This window comes from Athene cunicularia (assembly GCF_003259725.1).
Source record: "Athene cunicularia isolate RWA chromosome 6 unlocalized genomic scaffold, athCun1 chr6_part2, whole genome shotgun sequence".
NCBI classification, from domain to species: Eukaryota; Metazoa; Chordata; class Aves; order Strigiformes; family Strigidae; genus Athene; species Athene cunicularia.
The window spans coordinates 3,901,818-3,922,057 of NW_020799106.1; the positions used below are offsets into that span (position 1 = coordinate 3,901,818).

The following is a 20,240-nucleotide window of genomic DNA, read 5'->3' on the forward strand; positions in this document are numbered from 1 at the left end:
ACAGGATTGTGCCTGAGACACTGTATAGGATTGCATGTGTATGTTCTACAGTCTATGTATTTTAATTTTGGTCATTTAAAAAATTGCTCTGATCCTTTATGTAATCTAGTGTAACACTGCAGCTTTAAAGTGGTGGTTGATAAAACATCATAAACACACAGGATGTTTGAAAACACTGGAGGCTTCTTTTTTTTTTTTTTTTTTTTTAAAAAACTTGCACCACTTGTGCAGAATTCCTGCCTTTCTGCCATCACTTTGTCCCCAGCTTTCTGGGACTACCTACTTTCAGGGGAACTACACGATGTACTTAAAAATAATCTTAACATTTTGCGTTCTACCTGGGAAAAGCTCTAAAACGATTTGGATCAAACTGAAGTGATCCTGTGTGTGAAGACCCTTTTTCTTTTACAAAATGCTGTAGCACTAGAGAACTCCCTACTCGGTTTTGCAGCCCTTTCATTTGCTTGCACTGAAGCAAAAAGGAATTCGGCGTGAGGAATGGCTGCATGGTTAAAATCTCACAGAGCAAGGTAACTGCCATGCAGTAATTCAAATGCAAGCAGTGTAACTGCTTTTTGTATTCAGATCCATACTTGTATAAGGATATAAATTAATAAGCCCTTCTAAATGATTTTAGAAATATTCTCTTTGATCTAGACATATAAAACCTCTGAATACTTTAGAATCACTAGATTTCACATGGCCCACATACTCATAATTATTTGCACTTACACGGCAAATATTAGAAATACATTTTCCTGCAGTTGAACAGGTAATTATGCTGCCTATTATTCAGCTGAGCGAAGATCAAGCACTCTATATCTTGCAGTTATTGGATCTTATTCTAACCCTTTACTTTAGAAAGGGGAAATAACCATCTAATTATATTACCAGTGCACAGTACTTAGTTTAAAAAAAGACAACCTATACTAGGCAACTAGATTTTCTCCTAAGATGAGTTTTTATTAGATACTCTAAAAGCGATCTCTTATGACTGAAGATTGTCTATCTCACTGTACTCACATAGTAAAAATAGTTAAAATCTAATTACAAAGCTGCTACATGGTTATTTTGTCGTCTGTAAAATAAAACGGTATCCAGAATTTTATCTGAACAAAATATACCAGACAGTATAAAAATATTTCCCAATTGGAGGTTGAAACATGAATGCTGGATTATTTTTTTTTTTTTGGTATAAAAAGAAATAATGGTAGACATTTATCTGCTTACTAGCCAAAAATATACATATGACTTTGAGGAGCTGTTCCAGGCTCACTTTCAGTATGCTTGTGCTTTTGAACCTAGCAATAATAAATGCACACACGGAACAACGTTTCCTGAAAACCTGAACTACATCTTATTTCTAACAATAAGACTAATTTCTGACACTGGCTATGGATTTCCACTTATTTGCTTTCTTCAGGCAACTACAGCAGAGGAATTCCAGAAGCACCACTTCCGCTTCGAATGGTGTTTATTCAGTGCAACATCTTCCTTTTCTCTTTCTTTCTTAACTCGCTGGTAGTGATCTTCTTCCTTTAAATACCACACAGGCGGCCAGCGATGCCTCTCAAAATATTCTTGATTATCTGATGAAAAAGGAACAACCCAAAAGCCCCCAAGCAATTCAATAAGATACACAAATCCCAGAAATCTCTGCAAAAAGCTATGCCACTAAACATTTGCCCAGTCTCCACGTTAGCTGGCTTATTGCAGATTCCCCCAGCTTCCTCATGTGCCTTCCTTACAGGGTGAAAAGACTTTGAAAGCAGGAGAGCTTAGTCCACCAAAGAGTGTACAAAAGCAAGGCCTTTACAAAGTGTATTTTTCATTGTGGAGGCTGACTGTTAGCATCACTGAAATAGGTATAGAACATAATGCTTGTCTAGGAATCAGGCGACTGATTATGACCTTTCTTTACAGATAAGAATTTATGAATGCTACTCAAGATAATGTGGATGTTCGGTCTCATTGCTTAGCTATCTGAGCTCCTCTTCATGTTTAATCAACCGGGTGGGAAGAAAGAAGGGGAAACCTCATGAAAACTGTAGAGGAAAGTTGCCCGTACCTGAAGATTTAGCTTTGATTTCCTTGCGAAATTTGGAGCAAACACTGTTGTAATTGGTGCAGATGTAGTGCAAGCACCAAGCTGCCAGCTGGTTAGCATTGTGAAACTGGAAAGAAAACCAAAGAGCTTATTCCATTTCCTGAAGTTATCATTCATTTTGCAGCCTCAATTAACAACTAAAGCTAGAGTGGTCCCTAGTGGATTGTATCTGGCACTACTCTCCCAAGCATAAGGCTGAAGTGGCCTCTAGATGCCCTAGAGCTTCTCACACAATTCTGTTGGAACAACCAGTGGCCCAAAAGGCTCACGAATAGCTGCTCAGCACACACAGGATCTGGCAAACCACACAGAGTCCCACACAGGGTCCAAACCCAAGGCACGCTGGACCTGCAGTTTCTGGTATGGCTGTAGCAGTCGTATCACTATCAGTTACTGCAAACCCTGCTCTGAAGTAACTCCCTGGAAAAAAAACGCTCATTGACAGAATTCACACATCACTGAAAGCTCAAAATGCTGTACAAGCTTCCTTCGGTCGTAAGGAAGCACAGCTATAATGCAAGTCAGATTGTACAGCACGTGTATTTATTTTGGCATTCTGACTGTCTACTATGATCTTCTCAGCTTATAAACACATCGTACTGATGTAGGTACTGGGCAGAGAGGATATCTTAACAGTAGTTAAACACAGTACTTCTGTCTTCAACCAGCAGAAAAAAAAACCCCAAATCACACCCTTCATAAAATGAAAATGAAGTGAGCTGCCTTTTCTTGGAAAGGGGTCAATTCTAGTTTTGCAGCAGCATTATAGGTATTGCAAGAGAGGGACTTGAAAGCAGCTGCAGGAAATCTTGCGCGGTGGCCAGGTTGTACTGTATTTCAGTGCTACTTAAACTCCAGATTTCAAGCCAAGACGCAGGCAGACTCATCATTAGCGTGAAATCAAGAATAATTCAATTTAAAAAAACATTTTGGCTTGTATCTTGGAGACTGCTGTAGAAGTCCTTTCGGAAAACAAGTGTGCAGTTTAACTGTGACCCGGGGCGCTCTATTTTCATAGTTTCTGGGACTCAAGAAAGATTGTGATCAGATGGCTGGCTCTGAGTAGCCAGTCTAAATGCCAAGTCTAAGAATACAAAAAATTTTACCTTTGCAATAGAGGTCTACATATGTCTGCAAGAACTGAATTGACAGGAACCCAAGAATCAGTCAGTATTACAAAGCTGAACAGCTTCATTACATTTCATATTACTGAAAAGTGACCATGAGAACGTGGAGCTTGTAAGCTCCACAATCAAGAAAAACTGAAATATATGCTTGAAAGAAAATTCCCCCCAGATTAGTTCAAAAATGAAACATCTGTATTTAAGTAATGTAAAAACTGTCTTTACAGTAGAAGATAAAACTAAATTTTATTGTCAGTCACTCTTAGAACTACAGACTCTGAGCCACTCGGATGCAATGCTCAGACCTGCAGTTGACCAGAATATCTTTAAAAACCAGTGCACACTGACCTGAGCTAATTCCAAATAGGAAAGTACTTCTCCATCTATTGCGATGCCGCTCATGGAGGCTTTTGTCAGCTCTTGTACTGTACGCTGTTCTGTTAGAGGAGAAAACGTGTCACTCGTGGGAAACAGTCACATTTCAAGGTCAGATCATCCACAAGTAACAGAACCAAGGAGGCATGTTCTCCCTCCTGGTGTAAACTTTAAGCGTTATGCAAGTGGCACATTCATCCAGATAGCCTGAGCACCTTCAGATTTGGGTGAAGTCAAATTCTGGCGTTTGGAGTTGTGGTTGGAGATTCTGCATCACAGTACAGAGTGTCTTGCTCCAGTGGAGCAGAGTCTGTATGAGGATTTGCCCCTCTGACTCAACCCAAACTAGTTATTTCTGGTTTCACACACAATTCTTATCTCTCTCTCTCTTACAGAGCTTGCAATTAATAACGACTTATAGAAGGACAAAGCTCAGCAGCCACCAGTCTCTTTCTGGCAGAATGGATGGGTGCAATATTCAACATAAATTAGAAATCTGATCAGCTGTCTCTTTTGGGTAATACAAAAGCAATAGTCAAGTTTGTAGGCAGCAGTACACTTGCCATTGCATCGTGGATTTACTCATGAATGTACCCACAGCAGTGATGCAGAAAAGTTCACTTCAGGCCCTCTTCAGATGCTCACATTAGTTGTTCCTAGGATCCAGTGAAGGCTGACCAGCTCCCCTAAAATAATTTTCTTAACCCTTTCCTAGGCATCAGTATCTTAGAGGTTTGAGTGGTTTTTGGGAAATGTCAGCTGATTTGATTCTGCTGAGTCCAGTTGTTGGCAGTAGCCTTTGGAATCTAAAATGTTTCATCAAGAATTAAATGGAATGAAATATTCTTAATAGTATATGGATATTTATGCTGCAACTATTCAAAAGAATAATCAAGACTACAGTTAAAAAGTGCATATAAAATCAGGCAGTAAAGATTTAGTCTGTCAGAACCAGTGAAGACAAGGTACACAGTCCTGATGCACAACTGAAGGAGAGCTAGGATTGGGAACGTGATTAAATTTTGCCTACATTTTGTCCTGTAAATATGTGTAGCTTTGCATCATCTGCCTCTTAAGTTTTGGCCTTGGCCATGTCTTTGGAACAGTTCCAAGTTACATTCATGGAGAAATACAAATAAACAACCCATTGCCCCCAGAGGTCTGGTGCGTGTATGGATTCAATCTGAAAACTAAGTAGTATCCTATCTGTAATTTTTCTGTAAATATGTGATAGAAAAGTTTTTGTTCCTGAAATGAGGGTTGAATCCCCATGTATATACCAAAATATCCCAATTCCCATCTGGGCAGTGAAAAGGGATCCAGGCAGCATTTCTAACAACTATGATCATCTAGATCAGTTTTGAACTGGCTCAGTTACTCTCTTGGAATAGAAGTGTATAATGGAGCACTGCATTCATGATGTAATGGAAAGCCTGGGATCCATCTTGTGTTCAGGTAAATTAACAACAACAGAACGGATATTACAAGCCACAGACATTATATGAATGCTAAAGAGAAGGTTTACTCTTTCTGTTTTGAAAGCACAGAATACTTCAGTGTTCTGAGCTGGTTCTGCACAAAACTGAGAAAGACAAGAGAAAGGCAAATAGATTTTTTAAAGGGAAAATATCTATTTGCATTACAATATTCTCTTCAGAAAAAACAACCAACCAACCAACACCACCCAAGAAAATCCTGTGCATTCCAAACCCATTAAAAGATGTTTCAGCTGTTACAGATCAACTGCATTGAACAAGGCCACAAATTCTTACCTGCTAACGCAACCAGGTGAGGAAGGCAAAACCTATTTGCCAATGCGATTAACTCAAGTGTGTCCAGTTCCTGACTGGAGGATAGTTGCTTGGTATACAAGTAATCTAAAACTGCTTGCATGGAAGTCTTGTTTATGTTGGGAAGAACTACCTGGAAAAGATATTTATGAGAAGAGTCTCTTTAACAATTAACGGAATTTTCATAGAGGCCATACGTCACTTCTGTCACTTTGCTGGACTGTCTCTTTTTCTCTTCAAGTCATTTTAGAAAGGCACAGGAAACATTTTTCAAAAAAGAAATTTCCCATTAAAGTTCAAGAAGCTGCCAACAGTTAAGCGTGTCGCCAGAGTCAGATCCTTTGCCAGTTTCCATACAAGCAACTCGGTACCAAGTTGCTGGAATTGGATCCATATCAACCAGTGAATCTGTTCAATGTTTTCTAGCCTGGAAATGGACCTGCTCTGGGGGACACGTAAAAGCCCCTGAGCACTTCCCAGGCTGAACCTCCCTTGGTAGACTGCTGGAGGAATGCAATCGATCTGCTCCTGACAAGGGATATGCTGGGAATTCCGACAATAACAGAAACCAGAGGATAACGAAAACCCCATCCCTCTCAGTCTGTTTATAAATAACCAAATTTAGGTTAGGAAGGGACTGAGGACTGAAGAAATGAGGCAAAGAAAACATAAACCATTTCTGCCACACACAAGTAATTAGCATAACCACCATATAATGAAACTACACAGACTAGGATGAAAGCTATCTAACTTCTCAACAGGACAACCCAACCTTCATTTCACTGCAGGGAAGCCTAAAAGAAGAGTAAGGAGAGTTAGAAAACCTCGCTGTAACCTATCGCTGCAGCATCTCAACTACAGTTTTCATACGTGATCACCCCTCCAAAGCTTCTTGCAGGTCTCAATGTTGGGGCAGGTCAGTCTGCTTCCCATACTCGAGCTAGTCTATCCCCATGAATCAGCAGTTTGTCACGTACATCTTCGTAACTGAAGAGATGCTGGCACTGAAGAATGCACTGTAGCATTCTGAAGAACTTACAGTAAAAAAAAAAAAAAAAAATTGCAGAGTGGAAAAATAGTAATAAAATTATGATGAGGAATTAAATGTACACGCAACTTAATCTGACTGCTTGGAACCTCCTGCTAGATGGGGGTTAATTGTTGTCACAGAGCTTGTTGTTAATTTTTCTTTCAGCTCTGCCTGGATGGGTGGGATTCAAACCCAGATCTGTTAGTGCTGAAGCATGAACCTCTTATACCTACCATCCACACTGGGAAGTAGCTCAGTTCTCCAAATAAGAGGAGCTAGTTGTGCAACTCATTCATTGTTGATATATTTTTGCTAGTGCAGAGAACAGTAAATTCAGTGAATGAGTTTATAAAATATTGTGTCCCAAATACAGAAAAAAGCAGCAAGTAAAAAGAGGATGGTTTGATTTTTTTGTAAACCAAAAAGAAACCACTCAATTCATATCTACTTATATTTTAAAACTTCCAAAAGCATTACTGAATGTTTTAAAGTCTACAAAATGGAAGCTAAATGTTTTAAACTGGAAAGATGAGCTAACACTGTTAAGTTAATCATTGAAAATAGGCTGTTAGAAAATAAATGCATATTCTTCATTGCCAAATGTTGCTTACGAGCATCTAACTATGTATTTTTAATGAACCACTTGTTGAGCGTGCCTCTGGGAAAGAAATTATGTTTACAGCTGTACTAGAAGAAGCAAGAAAAATCTAAGTAGAGCACAATCTTCCAGCATATTAAACACAAAAAACTTGAACGCTTCATATGAGCAAGACCCGTAAGTATGGAAAGGAACAAGAAAAATCAAAACAAAAATCAAAACCTGTGTATGGATAAAACACAAGAAAAAATTATTAGCAGAGTATTCAGAATTTGAAAAACAAACCAGGAAGGCACCTGAACGCACAAGGCTTCCGCCGCAAAACCTTAATTCAAAGCATTGAGATCTTTTATACTGTACTTCACACCCGCTTTACTCAAGGGGACAAGCTGATACACTTAGTTTCTGCTGGAGTACTGTGAAGCCAGCTCCCTTTTCTAGTTTAACACTCCATGTTTTTCAATCCTTTTTTCCCTTTAATTCCTTCATCAATGCCCCTTCTCCAAGAATTCTTTGTAATGCTTCTGATTGTATATATATTCACACAACTTTAAAACTTATTTTAAAGAAACTCACAAATTCATATTTAATTTCTCTCCCCACTTATTTAATATTTTAAAGGATTTCAGGTTTAAACACAAGCTCCAGCATTGGAGGAAGTCTCATGCCTTGCAGAAAATACATTATCCTCTTAGGCATCCTAATTTAATGCCTTAAGAAGGAAAGCATCCCAGATCTGCAAGGGAAGAATAAAGAATCATTCCAGGGATTATTGCAAGCTTTCAAATAGATACAGAATGATGCTTCCATCACCATAAATCCATCAGACATTATAAGTAAGATGGACAAAAATGGACAAATACCTCACTGTTTGAGCTTTCAATAAATGATCCTCCAAACATAGCAGACATCCATTCACAGCTACAGATCAGCAGTGGCTTGTGAGCATTTATGGTTCCGTCATCCAATTTAAATGTCACATCTGCCATGGGAACAAAGAAACAGGCATGCTGCAACTCTGTATTTAAAGTGAAACTGTGTCTCAAGAATATTTCACTTGCACATTGTTAATCAAGGACTTCTTTCACTTCTCACCACCCTCACCACAAAGAGAACTCCAGCGTTTTGTGCAGTTAAATAAAAAGCCTCACTTAAAAAAGAAGTACTGCATGTTCAACACTTTGGAAACGTGGATCACTTATTTAAAAGCTTCCGTGTAGATTTTGAGAAATTAAACTGCAGAATCCCAGGTTGGAACAGTTGGCCTGGAGTAACACTATAAACGTGGGCTCATCCCTCCTCTCAGAACAATGTAAGCTGTCAGTTTTTGAAGTCTCTGAAGCAACAGTAACATGAATGAGAAAAGAATTAGTGCTTTTCCTGTTAAAGCGTGTATTTACTTACCAGAAAACGTCCCTTTGCAAAGGCACTCTTTTATCCGATTAGCTTTTCTGACATGAAATGCTTTAGTAATCTCTTGATTCATGAAGGCTTCTTTATTCATAATATTCTCCACCATCATTCGCAAATCAAATACTTCCAAGATTTCAGCAATCTGAGCCAGTCTTGTGAGATCTTTTTCATTTTCATCCAGTTGCCCTGTGTATAAAAACTGCAAAACAGTTTTAAAAGGTCCGGCCTGCACAGACGAATCCATTTTTACCACAGTTACAGGACATGTCCTATTCGAGACAGGATTCACTTGCATTTCCTTATGTACACTAACAAACCCCTTACCCCAGGATGACAGAGATGTTGCTGCAGAATTTGTTTCCCCAGGTTCGGGTTCTAGTGTGTTTAAAGAGTCAGTACTTTCTAGTGGGGGAATTTTAACATCAGCAGCTTTCAAGAGTGTCTCATCACTGTCACTATTTGTCTCAAGGTGACTTGTCAGAACATCCTTATTGGGATTTTCGTTATTAGACTGTGTTTCATCCAACTCTGGACTTTCCTCACATTCCATTAAGAAAAGGTCATAAAACTTTGAAGAGGAGGTAGCTAGGTAAATCTTGTGAGCAAAAATGTAGTCCTGCTCCTGGAGAACAAACATAACATCTGCACACAGTGGGCTGTCCAATAAATATCCAGCTTCGTTCATGCTTGGTACGGGACACTCGGGAATTCTGATAACTGGAGGAGGGGCTTTTGGAGGTAGGAATGGAGCCTGAAGCAAAGGTTTTTGGACCTTCTTCAAATGAGATTTCCAGAACTGCAGGTGTCTTCTGGAGATCAGGGCAGCTCTTATTGCATTGTCAAACACATCCTTAATCCCAAACTGGTCAAATACACTGGTTTCATAGTACGGTATCCCAAGCTCCTTGGCAACCTCTCTGCCTTTTTCTGGTGGCAAAATGTCTCCTCTTTTTATTGGCCTAGGGTTAAACAACAAAAAAAAAAACCTTCTCATACACAACGATCATCACAAAGTTACTCCGGAAAGCATGGAAATTTTCAAAATGTCTCAGCACCAATTCTGAGATAAATATCATTCAAATGACACAAAATATAAAATTAAGCCCACAAAGCCATTTGGAAACCTACAACCATGACTCCAGAGAGTTTTTGAATAGCACATACTTGTAATGTTTAAGTTTGGGGATGTCATTGCAATGTTACTAAAAATACGTAGAAAACATTTTCACAAAATGGAGGAAGCTTTCTCTCTGTTAAAGGGAAATTTACAGTAAAGAAGTTGATAGGATGCTTGAGAACATTCATTGTTTAAAAAAAAAAAATAATCTCTCCTAACATCCCTTTCTGCTCAGATACTCTATCAGTGTCTTTCTTTGTATGCATCATTTAAACTCAAATGGAAATTCTCATGACACAGAAATGCCACCAATATAGCTAAATATGAAATGAGAAATATTTCTTAAGCTTATGCTTTTTAAAGAAAATCACAGCAGTTTATGAGAAAAGTGTAACTGAACACACACTTCAAGAGATAGGCCTGTTTTGGCTGGAGAAGCATTATGTGGGAACTCATGAATTTCCAGAGCAGCTCTAGTACACGACATAGGATAAACAAACCAGAAAAAAAGTCTGGGCTAGGATCCATTTTCACAACAAACCAGAAGACATGACCCAGCAATGCCTTCTCCGAGCACACCATATTGGGCAGACACAAGCTGGCACAGACGTAACAGACTCCAGACAGCAGCTTGCTTTAGTTGCCAGCTAATAATCACTTCAGGTGGCAGAAGTCTGTGCTAGACGTGTAGAGTACTGACTCAAAACTTTATTAATGGCGAATTCAGAAAGGAGAATTAGGGCAGAAGAATTTTGAGTTTCGAAAAAAATAGTTCCTTTCAGAAAGTCAACCAAAAAGCCCACCCCACCCACACAATGAAGAAAAGTTTAATAAACAAACCAACCTATGAAAAACATATTGCCGAATCAAGAATTTGAATGCAATGAAACACAATGTCTTCCAAGAGCCCATGAAATATTAAATCAATCCCTTTACAGAAATTTGTTATTTGAATACAGTCTTTAATTATGTGATCATGGATTATTTCCATGAATTTGGTCTCATTCAGATTCACATAAAAGGAGGAAATTAGAAGTCAGAAGGTAATTGTGGGACTGTTTTGTCCAACCATGTGAGTGCTTGTTTTTTGAATCTGAGAAAAACAGAGTTTCTCTGGAATGACCCCAAACTCTCTTTTAATCTCAGAACTTTTTTAAAAAAATGTAATTTGCAACCACCGTATTTTATGTCATGATTTAGGATTGCATTTAGAAAAGAATAATAATTAAGAATTAAGAAAACTTGAGTAGAATCTGTCAGTTTTAAACAGTACCTGACAGTAGTGACAGGGTAGGACACGACATACATGTTCAGGTGGAGAAAGACATGTAAGAAAACCTCCAGTAATCACCATTAGCTCTGTATTATCGTAGTGTTCAGGCACCCAAATGAGTTTAGATGTTCAATGTGCAAAAATGTTGTGGGAAACCTGTAATAACTGTGTGTGTTTTGAAGAACTAACCAACTCAGACAACAAAAATAAAAAGAAGAGAGCACATATATTCTCATTTTACCAAAAAAAAAAAAAAGGAAACGAGGGTCTATCATTTCTCTTCTGAAATTACTGTACCTGACTACCAACGCAATTTAAAAAAAATCTTATTTTTGGTAAAACTTTACCTTGCCAAAGGCCGTCTGGCTCTGTTAACAGCCTCAAGATCTGCATAGCGGAGATCTAGTTGGCAGCCCACCAGAATGACAGGTGTACGAGGACAGAAGTGCTTGATTTCTTGATACCACATCGTTTTCACATGATTCAGAGAATTAGGATTAGCAATTGAAAAGCACAGAACAACTACATCAGACCTAGAAAGGCAACAAGAAAATATCCAATTAAAACCCAACAAACATGCATTCTGCTGCAGCTTCACCTCTTTTCACCACTCCAGCTTAAAGCTACTCCACTCTACACTTCGAAAAATAGGCTGACACCCAGATGTCAGAATACATGTTGTTCGTGCAGAGGTTTGATGGAAGCTACACATTTCACCACGAAAGCATGGGAGCACAAAGCCACATACCTAGGAAGCGCTGCCCCTCTATGTGGAGAGAAGATCCCTGCACCTACGAACAGAGCACTAAGAAGAGAGGTAGAGCTGGCCACTCTCTACTTTTACCCTACAGTTACTCACAGGCTGTCATTGCTCAAGAAATAATTCTGCTGAATGGACACCTAAATTGCAATTCAAAGATCATTGGCGCTTACAAATGAGAAAGGAGTTATAAAAAACTTCAGAACAGCCACACCGGCAGACACAGATCACTTCTGAACTTGTCATGGAGAAATACCTTTATTTGCCCCATTTTAGATACTGAGGTGGTCTCCTTTGCAATGCACTTTGCACAGCAATCCTCTAACATCTTTAACAAAGAACTTGTTAGAAGGGCAAACTGAGGCAGAACGACTACTATAATATAAGCAAAAATAAACATTATATGAAAATGAGATCAGTAAAGTGTAGAATAGGACAGTGGCTTAAATCAGGGTAAGCATGACAACACTGTAGGCTTTTAAAGGTTTTAAGAAAACAAGAAGTACTTCACTAAATAAACTTGCTTTATAAGTTGTAAGTATGAGGATTAAGGTTGACAGTTCATCTACTAAACCACCACCTAACTCTTGTCAGAGCTAGCATCCTAAGGCACAGAAATGCTTGAAGAGTTGTCTTGCGGCATTCTTAACTTGGGGCAATTTCATTATTTATAAACAGGGCTGGGATGTTACAAAGCAGTTCTCAAGATCTTGGGTCTCTCATGGGAAATAAAAGAAGAAAAAAAGAGTTGAATTGAAACTTAAGAAAAATTCAGGGGAAGGGACTTTTTGGGGATGCAACTTATTGCTACAGAATTGTCAGCAGGAGAAGCTCAGCAATACCACGTCTACCTCACTTCTTTAATTTAGCACAAAATTTGTTGCGTCTGCAGTTTGTGCAATGTAGAAAGCAGCAGCGGTGAATCTTAACATTCACCTTTTAAATAATGAAATACCTCCTCAGTACTGCTGCTTTCTACATTTCACTGAGGGCACAGATATATCCAGCAAGACTGTTTCTAAAGATAGCTGCCCACAATACAGGTACTGATGCGAGCATAAATTTAATGCAAGGGAAATGCTCCTGCTCCAAGTTTGTATCTTATATAAACTGCAACACATCTGTCATCTCTAGGAACAAGGCCTTTTCAAACTGCAAAGTTATCTACTAAATAACGAAGTGGTAAGGAGCTGATACACCGGTCTTCTACAGAACTGAGGCAAACACTCTTTAAACACAAACTTGCTCTATTCAAGGTCACTTATGAGCAAAACCTAAGCCCCAGCAGACATTTGCTTAGATCCCAGAAAGTAGAAATCAAAGTACAGCTAAAGTGGAAAAAAAAAAAAAAAAAAAGAAAAAAAAAAGAAAAAAGTGTTGTGTATATTCTAATCTGGCTAATTATTGTTTAATTCAAGATCACCAGGACTGCTGGAGAGGCAAGTGCTGGCTGGCTGGTCCTAACTATAAGAAAGCATCTTAGAGAGACAGACTGTCTTGTGTCCTTCAGAAATTAATATCTAAGCCAAGTAATTGCTGTCACGAGTATCCAACCCTCCTGACTATAAACCACAAGACACGCATCACATCTCTCAGAAAACCAAAAGGAAACAGAGCCCCAGCAGATCACGGGCAGGAGATGACAACAGCTCCCCCACGGCTGGGCAACCGGAGCTGGGGCAAGCTGGTTTCTTTACCATTAACTCACAACACGCGTAGCATTGTACTAACGGGACGTTTCCATCTTGCTGCCTTCTCAATGAAGTGAAAAACAGAATAAAGAGAAAAAAAAAAAAAAAGTGATTTGCTTATTATTTATCCTGTGTTAAAACCTGGCCTTCCCCATAAAATGCATATCCTGAGGGTTTTGTATTAAATAGAAATAAATATACGGCCCTGTGCCATAAACAGGACGGATGGGAAATCACCGGGTAGTGACAGAGTTCACGTGCTGAACCAGCACCACAGCTGGCAAAATACATTCACCTTATCATAATAAATTAAATTTTCGTTCGAGTCATAAGCATGATTTGCAGTAGTAGTACAAGTTGAAGGCAGTAATATATGCAGAAGATTAACTGTCTACGAAGGACTGTGAACACTTGGGGAACATGGTCCTTTGGAAACTTTATTTAAAGTACCTACAATTCCTTTTAACGTCAAAAGCACATTTGTAACTTGCTAACCTCCCAGTATAAAGTTTGGTTGGACATTTCTTCATAAAAGCCAAAACCCATCAGGTTAGAATAATGCAATAATATTTCCCAAACATTAAAAACTTAACAATGTTATTTGAATATTCTCAGGGAACATAAAAGGATAGGATTTTAAAAAAATATCTCATTTATTGCCATTTTTGTGGGGTTTGGTTAGTTGAAGAACAAGAAAGGATGAATCAGGTTTACTTCTGCTTTCTTCTTTCTCTCCGCAGTGATACATTCACAAATACAAACTTCTATTTTTCCAAAAAGAAGTTTCATTATAATTTCCCAGTAAAAGTCAGGAATGATTCAAGAAACATTTCCATAGACTTGAATGCCAAGAAGTGCTTTAGAACTTCGCCATCACATTCCTCCTAGAGCACCATCCAACTGAGATGGGCAATAGTTAAGGCACTGTGTGCATCCACTTTTGCTAAATACAACAAGAGCATATGCTTGCACCGAGAGCATTTACTGATGTTTGATACTGAAGCATCACAAGAAACAAAGATCTCTATTACACCTAACTCAAAGAGAAACAGTACCTTGGATATCCAACAAACTGTCTTGCAGATAAGAGTGGTACATGTTGGAAATGCAGAACTCAATTATTCTTACATTTCACTTTGCATAGGTTTATCAGAAGAAATTGTGAATCATCTGCTCTTTATTGTTTGAAACATCTGAACATACTTAAGTCTCACCAAAACTCAGAACTTCTGTGATTTGCTCTAGTGTGTGACCAACCACCAGTGAAACACGCTGCGTCACCAATGCAAAAAATTGGGTTTCTTTCTATTCACTGGGGCTCCAGACAGGGCCAAACACAATGTACATGTGCAGAACTTGGCAGGTGGAAAAGGGGAACATATTCTCGCAACCACCACTCACGTTTGTCACTTGTTGGCTGACCAGGCTCCTGCACTGGAGTCACACATTGAAGCATAGGAGCAGCCTAAGAGTACTTCAAATGCTCCCCTTGGCGTCACAGAAGTAATTCTTAATGCAAAACAGACACATCTGAAGTCAGCCCAGCTTGGTCTAAACATAGCTATAGATTTCCTATAGGAGGGTCCTGTAGGCAAAGAAAGAATCTTTCCACCATTTCAAGAAGCAAGCCATCTACCTAACGTAGGTATTACCTCAATCCATTCAGCGATATTTTCCCAAACTTGAATAAGAAGAACTTTTGATGGAAGCAACTTTTTAGATTTCAGACAATGAAACCATCTAGACAATGAAATCTCCGGCAGGAATCAGCACATGGTGTGCTGCCACGCTGTGAGCTCCTACTGTGTGAGCTGGGAACTGTCTGAGATGTACGGAGAGCGGTCCCAAGCACTGCTGCAAAGCGAGCAGTACAGCACTGACAAAGGCAAGACAACTTTAAATTATCAACCTCGAGCTTCAGCAGTAGTCAAGCTACAGGTAGCCACTGTAATCATCTGGAAGTTACTCTGCAATCACTCCAATGAGAAACTCGTGAGGTGAGGGGCAAAAAGCAGTCTATTATCTACGTAACAAGCCTTTCTGATGGAGCTGTTAGAAGCAACGGAGAAGTTAATGTTTTCTAACCAGAGCTGATTTGTGTAACACAGCGGTTTTGGTTTGGGACTGAAATTTTGAAAGACTCATCTGCTTTCATGCTCTGAGTGTTCCAGAGCTGGTGTAATGAGCTGCGCTGCAGATGTACCTCCACACCATACTGCTGATCCATCTCTCCACAAGAAACTGCTACATATTTTCCACCCTCACTAATGCTCTTACATTAGACAGAATTTCAAGGAAACAGCAATATTAAATGATATCTCATATATTCCATGGCAAGCGTGTTTAAAAGTTTAATGTTTCATAGTCTGAATCTATAGCTGTAAAGTGTAGTGCTGGCTGCAGATACGCTAACGTGGGTTTATGTCTCAGTAAAGAAATGGGCTGCCTTCTCAAATGTACACACTGCATTACCTAGGAAGAAGTTGTTCCTTCTAGTTTATAATTTACAAGGTACTGGGAAAAACTGCTGCATGCAAGAACTGCTGGACACGTGTAAGGGGCCTCATTTGCCATACAGTCATGGAATAATACTCTTGGGTTTGGAAAGCGGAAGAAATGAAGCTGTGAGGAATACAGAATGTGAAGAGGAGGTGTCTCTGATCTGGAAATCAATGCAGGGAGTGGGAAAGAGGAAAAGGAGGAAGACCCAACTCTATCGCCATGCTATATTATCTTTCTAGAGGATGAGTCAAAGGTATGGATTTTGTTTTAGAGAGCATAAACAAGACCCAAGAGTTAAATCTGACAGAATCAGTTTAAGGATAGACAATTAGATTTTGGTTGACTAGAAGTCTGTTGCACATAATTCATGAAATCAAACTTTAATAATAGACTTGGGGGTGAGGGAAAAAACACCCCAACCAGTGAATTTCTCCTGTTACCGTCTTTATTTTTCCCTACTTTTAGATATCAGCTTTCTCCGAGAGCAAGGTTGAAGTAAGGAAGGCTATTAGAATTTTAAAGAGCAAACAATTTGGTAGAGGTTCATCCAAATTATTAGACTCTATTGACTTTACTAGAACAGCTAATCCTTAGACATTTATTTATCAATAAAAAAATTGTTTTGCTTTTTCCCCTTCTGCCCTCATTTTTTTTCCCCTACACATTTCCCATATTTCCCCAAGATTCCTTAGAGACCTGCATCACAGATGAACTTATCCCACTTGAGACCAGAATTTCAGAAGAGCTATCTTTAGTGTCCACCTGCACAGTGCTTCAACCAGCTGAAAGACTGTGTAGGGCAGCAGCCTGAATGGAAACAGCAGCTCCCAAGTTCCCAAACGCAGTAGGTTCAGGCAGTAGAAGGCCATCTAAGAATTAAATTGAGAATCTTGTTTACGGCTGAACAAAACCCTGCTACATCTCCATGTCAATCCAGATATATTTTGAAGAGAGAGATCCACTCAGTTATACAACATTTTTCATGCATGCATCTCACTGAGCTGAAAAAAAAAAAAAATTGTGCAGATAAGCAAGGCCGGTGATGTTTTAAGGGGACTCAATTTTTAGTAAATGCAGTTGCAGCCATCACATGAAATGAGAAGAAATTCATTAAGTGACTGGTGAGCATAACAAAATGACCTGAAGACACGGGACTTATGTGCACACACTCAGAACAGATGAGAGGCTAGGAAAACTAAAATGGAGGGGGTGCCTGGCATATGAAGAACTGAAGATATCCAGGTAAGGCAGGGCAAGACCATGCAGTGCCCTGGATGTGAGCAGGAGAATCAATTAGTTCTATACTTTACCGACAGCAGTGAAGCTTCTTAAGTACTCGTGTAATGTGCGAAACTGTCAAAATGCCCTGAAATATATTCAGATTTTGTGTTAAGTAGCATGCAGATCTAGTTCTAAAATTTCTGTAACGTCATTTTTAGTAGGAAACAACAGTAATAAAAAGAAGATAAAGCTACTTTTATGAAAATTGCATATTTCAAGACTGTGCTTCAAAAGTGGAAAGAGTTTTCCCATACATTCCTTACAAACAATACATCATTCTTAAATGTTAAGCATTTTAAAATCTCTTCTATTTCCTTTGAGGTACTCATGGGAAAACAGTGGTGCATTTACAGAGAATGACAAAAAATGTTTTGATATCACAAAGAATGATTAAAATATCTCATTTTCTACTGCAGAAATGTGCAAGAGCTCCTTTTACTGTACAACTGGCTGACCAGCAACAGTGCTACAAAGAATGACAAAGTCATGTGGAAGAGCATAACGAGAGGAAAACAATTTGAGTTTTAATTGAAAGGACTGCTTACACAGTCTTGGAATTTGGTTCATTTTATGGCTTGTTACAAGAAGTAAATTCACCAATAATTCTGGTTCACATCTACATGTGAAAAATTCCATCTTTGTGCTAAATAGAACTTTACAGTTGAAACCGGCTGCCTGCAAGGTACCCTAGCATGATTCTGGGGCAAATTTTGCCATTAGACTCTAAAACCCTCTTTGGAATCAGGTATGTCTGCAGTATACCCATCCACCATTAACATACCAACACATGACTTTTTACCTTCCCTGGAGCAGAAATTTCGATTACTGCATTTCTAATTCAGGAACAAAATTTCTACGATAAATAGAATTCTAGAGATAGTTAACTGAAGCTGAAATACTTAAATATTCTGTGTATCACGTGCATAGTTGGGGCTTATAAAAGAAAGACACAAAGCCTGAGCACCAAATCAATGGAGAAGGATGAAAGAAACATAGTGCAAGAGAAGGTACAGGGCTAGCTGGACCACATCTGATCAACCCAGGGCAAACACCAAAACTCAAGAGTATCATACAAAGGGACTGATAAGAATATAGCTAAAAGTGCTTTTGTAAGACAGATCAGCTAACTGCTGTCTCCAGACAGCGGTCAGAAAATAGAACGATGAGAAATAAATTCACAAAACAATGAAGAAATCAGGAACAGGGCAAGGTGGGGTTCTGAGCTCATTTTCTGTTACTGTAAGGAGGCAGCTTACAGAGGAGAACTACATGCTATCTCTCCACAGAGGACCAACTCACTTTCACCAAAGATACTGCAGAAGATTAAACGAGAGAAGAAATGAATGCGTCTTTACTCCCAGCCCCATCCTCTAAAAAAACCCCCCGAAACATTGATCAATCAGAACAACATTGAGTTTAAAAGAAGAAAGAAGAGATTTACTTAACGTATCATTTGAATCAACAGGTTTAGAAGAAAAAAATTGTTTCAAGGCCAGGGAGGGAGGTAAGGATTGATTTTGTAGAAATATCATCATCACTGTTCTTTAAGAAAAAGAAACAGAAAACAAAACAACCCTGAAGAGATTCGTGGAAGTTTTCAAGTATCAGTGATAAACCCCTATTCTTCTGGACCCTTTTCAGAAGATATATTTCTATGGATTCAATTACACTGAAGTAACTGGTTAAGGGAATTGTAATCACAGAAAAAGACGAATGCATGTGTTCCTCTGTGTACATACAATACCCACAAGGCTTATGAAATCCATTCACAACAGAGGAAATACTCTAAACATATTTTAAAAGGCTCTGTCAGCAGTCTCACAGCAAGGCTCATTCACATTTGTAAGTCACGAGGAAAAAGCTGTTTTCTGTCCATGCTGTATGAACAGATTTTGTTTGGTCTACAGCTCATATTTAAGTTGCAAGTAAATAAATCATCCTGGCTGAATTAGCTGACAAATCACATCCACGGTATTGAGAATAAATATTTGATTGGGACTGAATTAACTCTTTGCAGATTTGTGCTCATGTTTACACATACTAGAGCTTCATGTAGAAAAAAAACGAGATATGTAGAATATTAATCAAATTGTAGTGAAATATGTTTACCTGGGGGGGGGGGGGGGGGGGAAAAAAGTGCAAGTGCAAGCCAGACTTCTTCCCATTTTACTTTTATAATCAGTTTGAACATAATATGTTGACACTCTCGTTCAAAACCAGATTGGACAGGAGGATAGAGCATAGTGAATCCTGACAAGCTGAAATGTAAATTAAGATGTTTTCGTGTCTTTACACATGCAATTTTGTGCCTTCCAGGGAAACTGGTACATAATAACAACTTGAGCTTTATATGAAGTTCCCACCTTATTTGCAGGCTTAGAGAATACAATAGCACTGAGGCTAGATTGTTATTAAACAAAGAGGTGACTAGGAGCTGAAAATCAATGCGCTAATCATAACAAAGATGTAGTCATTTTACAACATTTTGGAGTGATTTTGCATCAGATGAAACCCTGTGGGACAGTATTAACAAATGACTGTTTGGCATCACGTAGTGCCTAAACTGAACAGGATACTAAAGCACACACTCTTGTTTAAGAAAAAAAAAAAAAAAAAAAAAAAAAAAAGTGTCATGCTATAAAACTGCAGCAAATATTTCCACAAGTCCTTCCAGCCACATCCCCCCTCCCTCTTTTAAGCTGTCAGGAACTGTTTCCCAAGGCTCCTGGAGGACTGTGATTATTAAACTAAACACCACGCAGTAGAATGCAAGCTGGATCTCGCTCTCCATACTCCCATTTTAAAGGATGGCAGTAGAAACATTAGCTATTCCATCCTCAGTGGCATTCAGATATGTTTCTCTCTTTCTGTCACACAAAAATAGTGGTGAACACATTCCTTTTGTCATTTTCCTTTCATGTTTCTATCTGTGAAGAATAAAGAATTAAGAAGGATTTATCTTTGTCGCGAGTCCTATTAACTGTTCACCCTGTCATCTACAGCATAATCTATTTATGTAACATTTTGTAAAACTATAAGGAACAATCTTTTCCAACGAGCAGCAGGTGAATTAATGACCTGCTGGTTCTCGTTACACTACGTTTAGGACAATTAGAGGTCTGGGCCAAACGTCTGGCTGAAATAAGCCTTCCCCCGCACAAAGGGCATATGCATAAAAA

General features: G+C 38.8%; 1 protein-coding gene across 2 annotated transcripts in view; it reads right to left on the bottom strand.

The window, feature by feature from the left end:
• Positions 1 to 211: 211 nt before the first annotated feature.
• Positions 212 to 20,240, bottom strand: part of RHOBTB1 (Rho related BTB domain containing 1) — a 46,112-nt gene continuing 26,083 nt past the window's right edge. For both annotated transcript variants that reach the window (XM_026852005.1, XM_026852006.1), the window contains exons 4-10: positions 11,175 to 11,360; positions 8,429 to 9,396; positions 7,888 to 8,006; positions 5,379 to 5,529; positions 3,580 to 3,668; positions 2,069 to 2,174; positions 212 to 1,589 (exon numbers count right to left, since the gene is read on the bottom strand). In XM_026852005.1, coding sequence (XP_026707806.1) covers positions 1,420 to 1,589; positions 2,069 to 2,174; positions 3,580 to 3,668; positions 5,379 to 5,529; positions 7,888 to 8,006; positions 8,429 to 9,396; positions 11,175 to 11,360 — 1,789 coding nt within the window. In that variant the 3' untranslated portion in view covers positions 212 to 1,419. The remainder of the gene's footprint in view (positions 1,590 to 2,068; positions 2,175 to 3,579; positions 3,669 to 5,378; positions 5,530 to 7,887; positions 8,007 to 8,428; positions 9,397 to 11,174; positions 11,361 to 20,240) is intronic.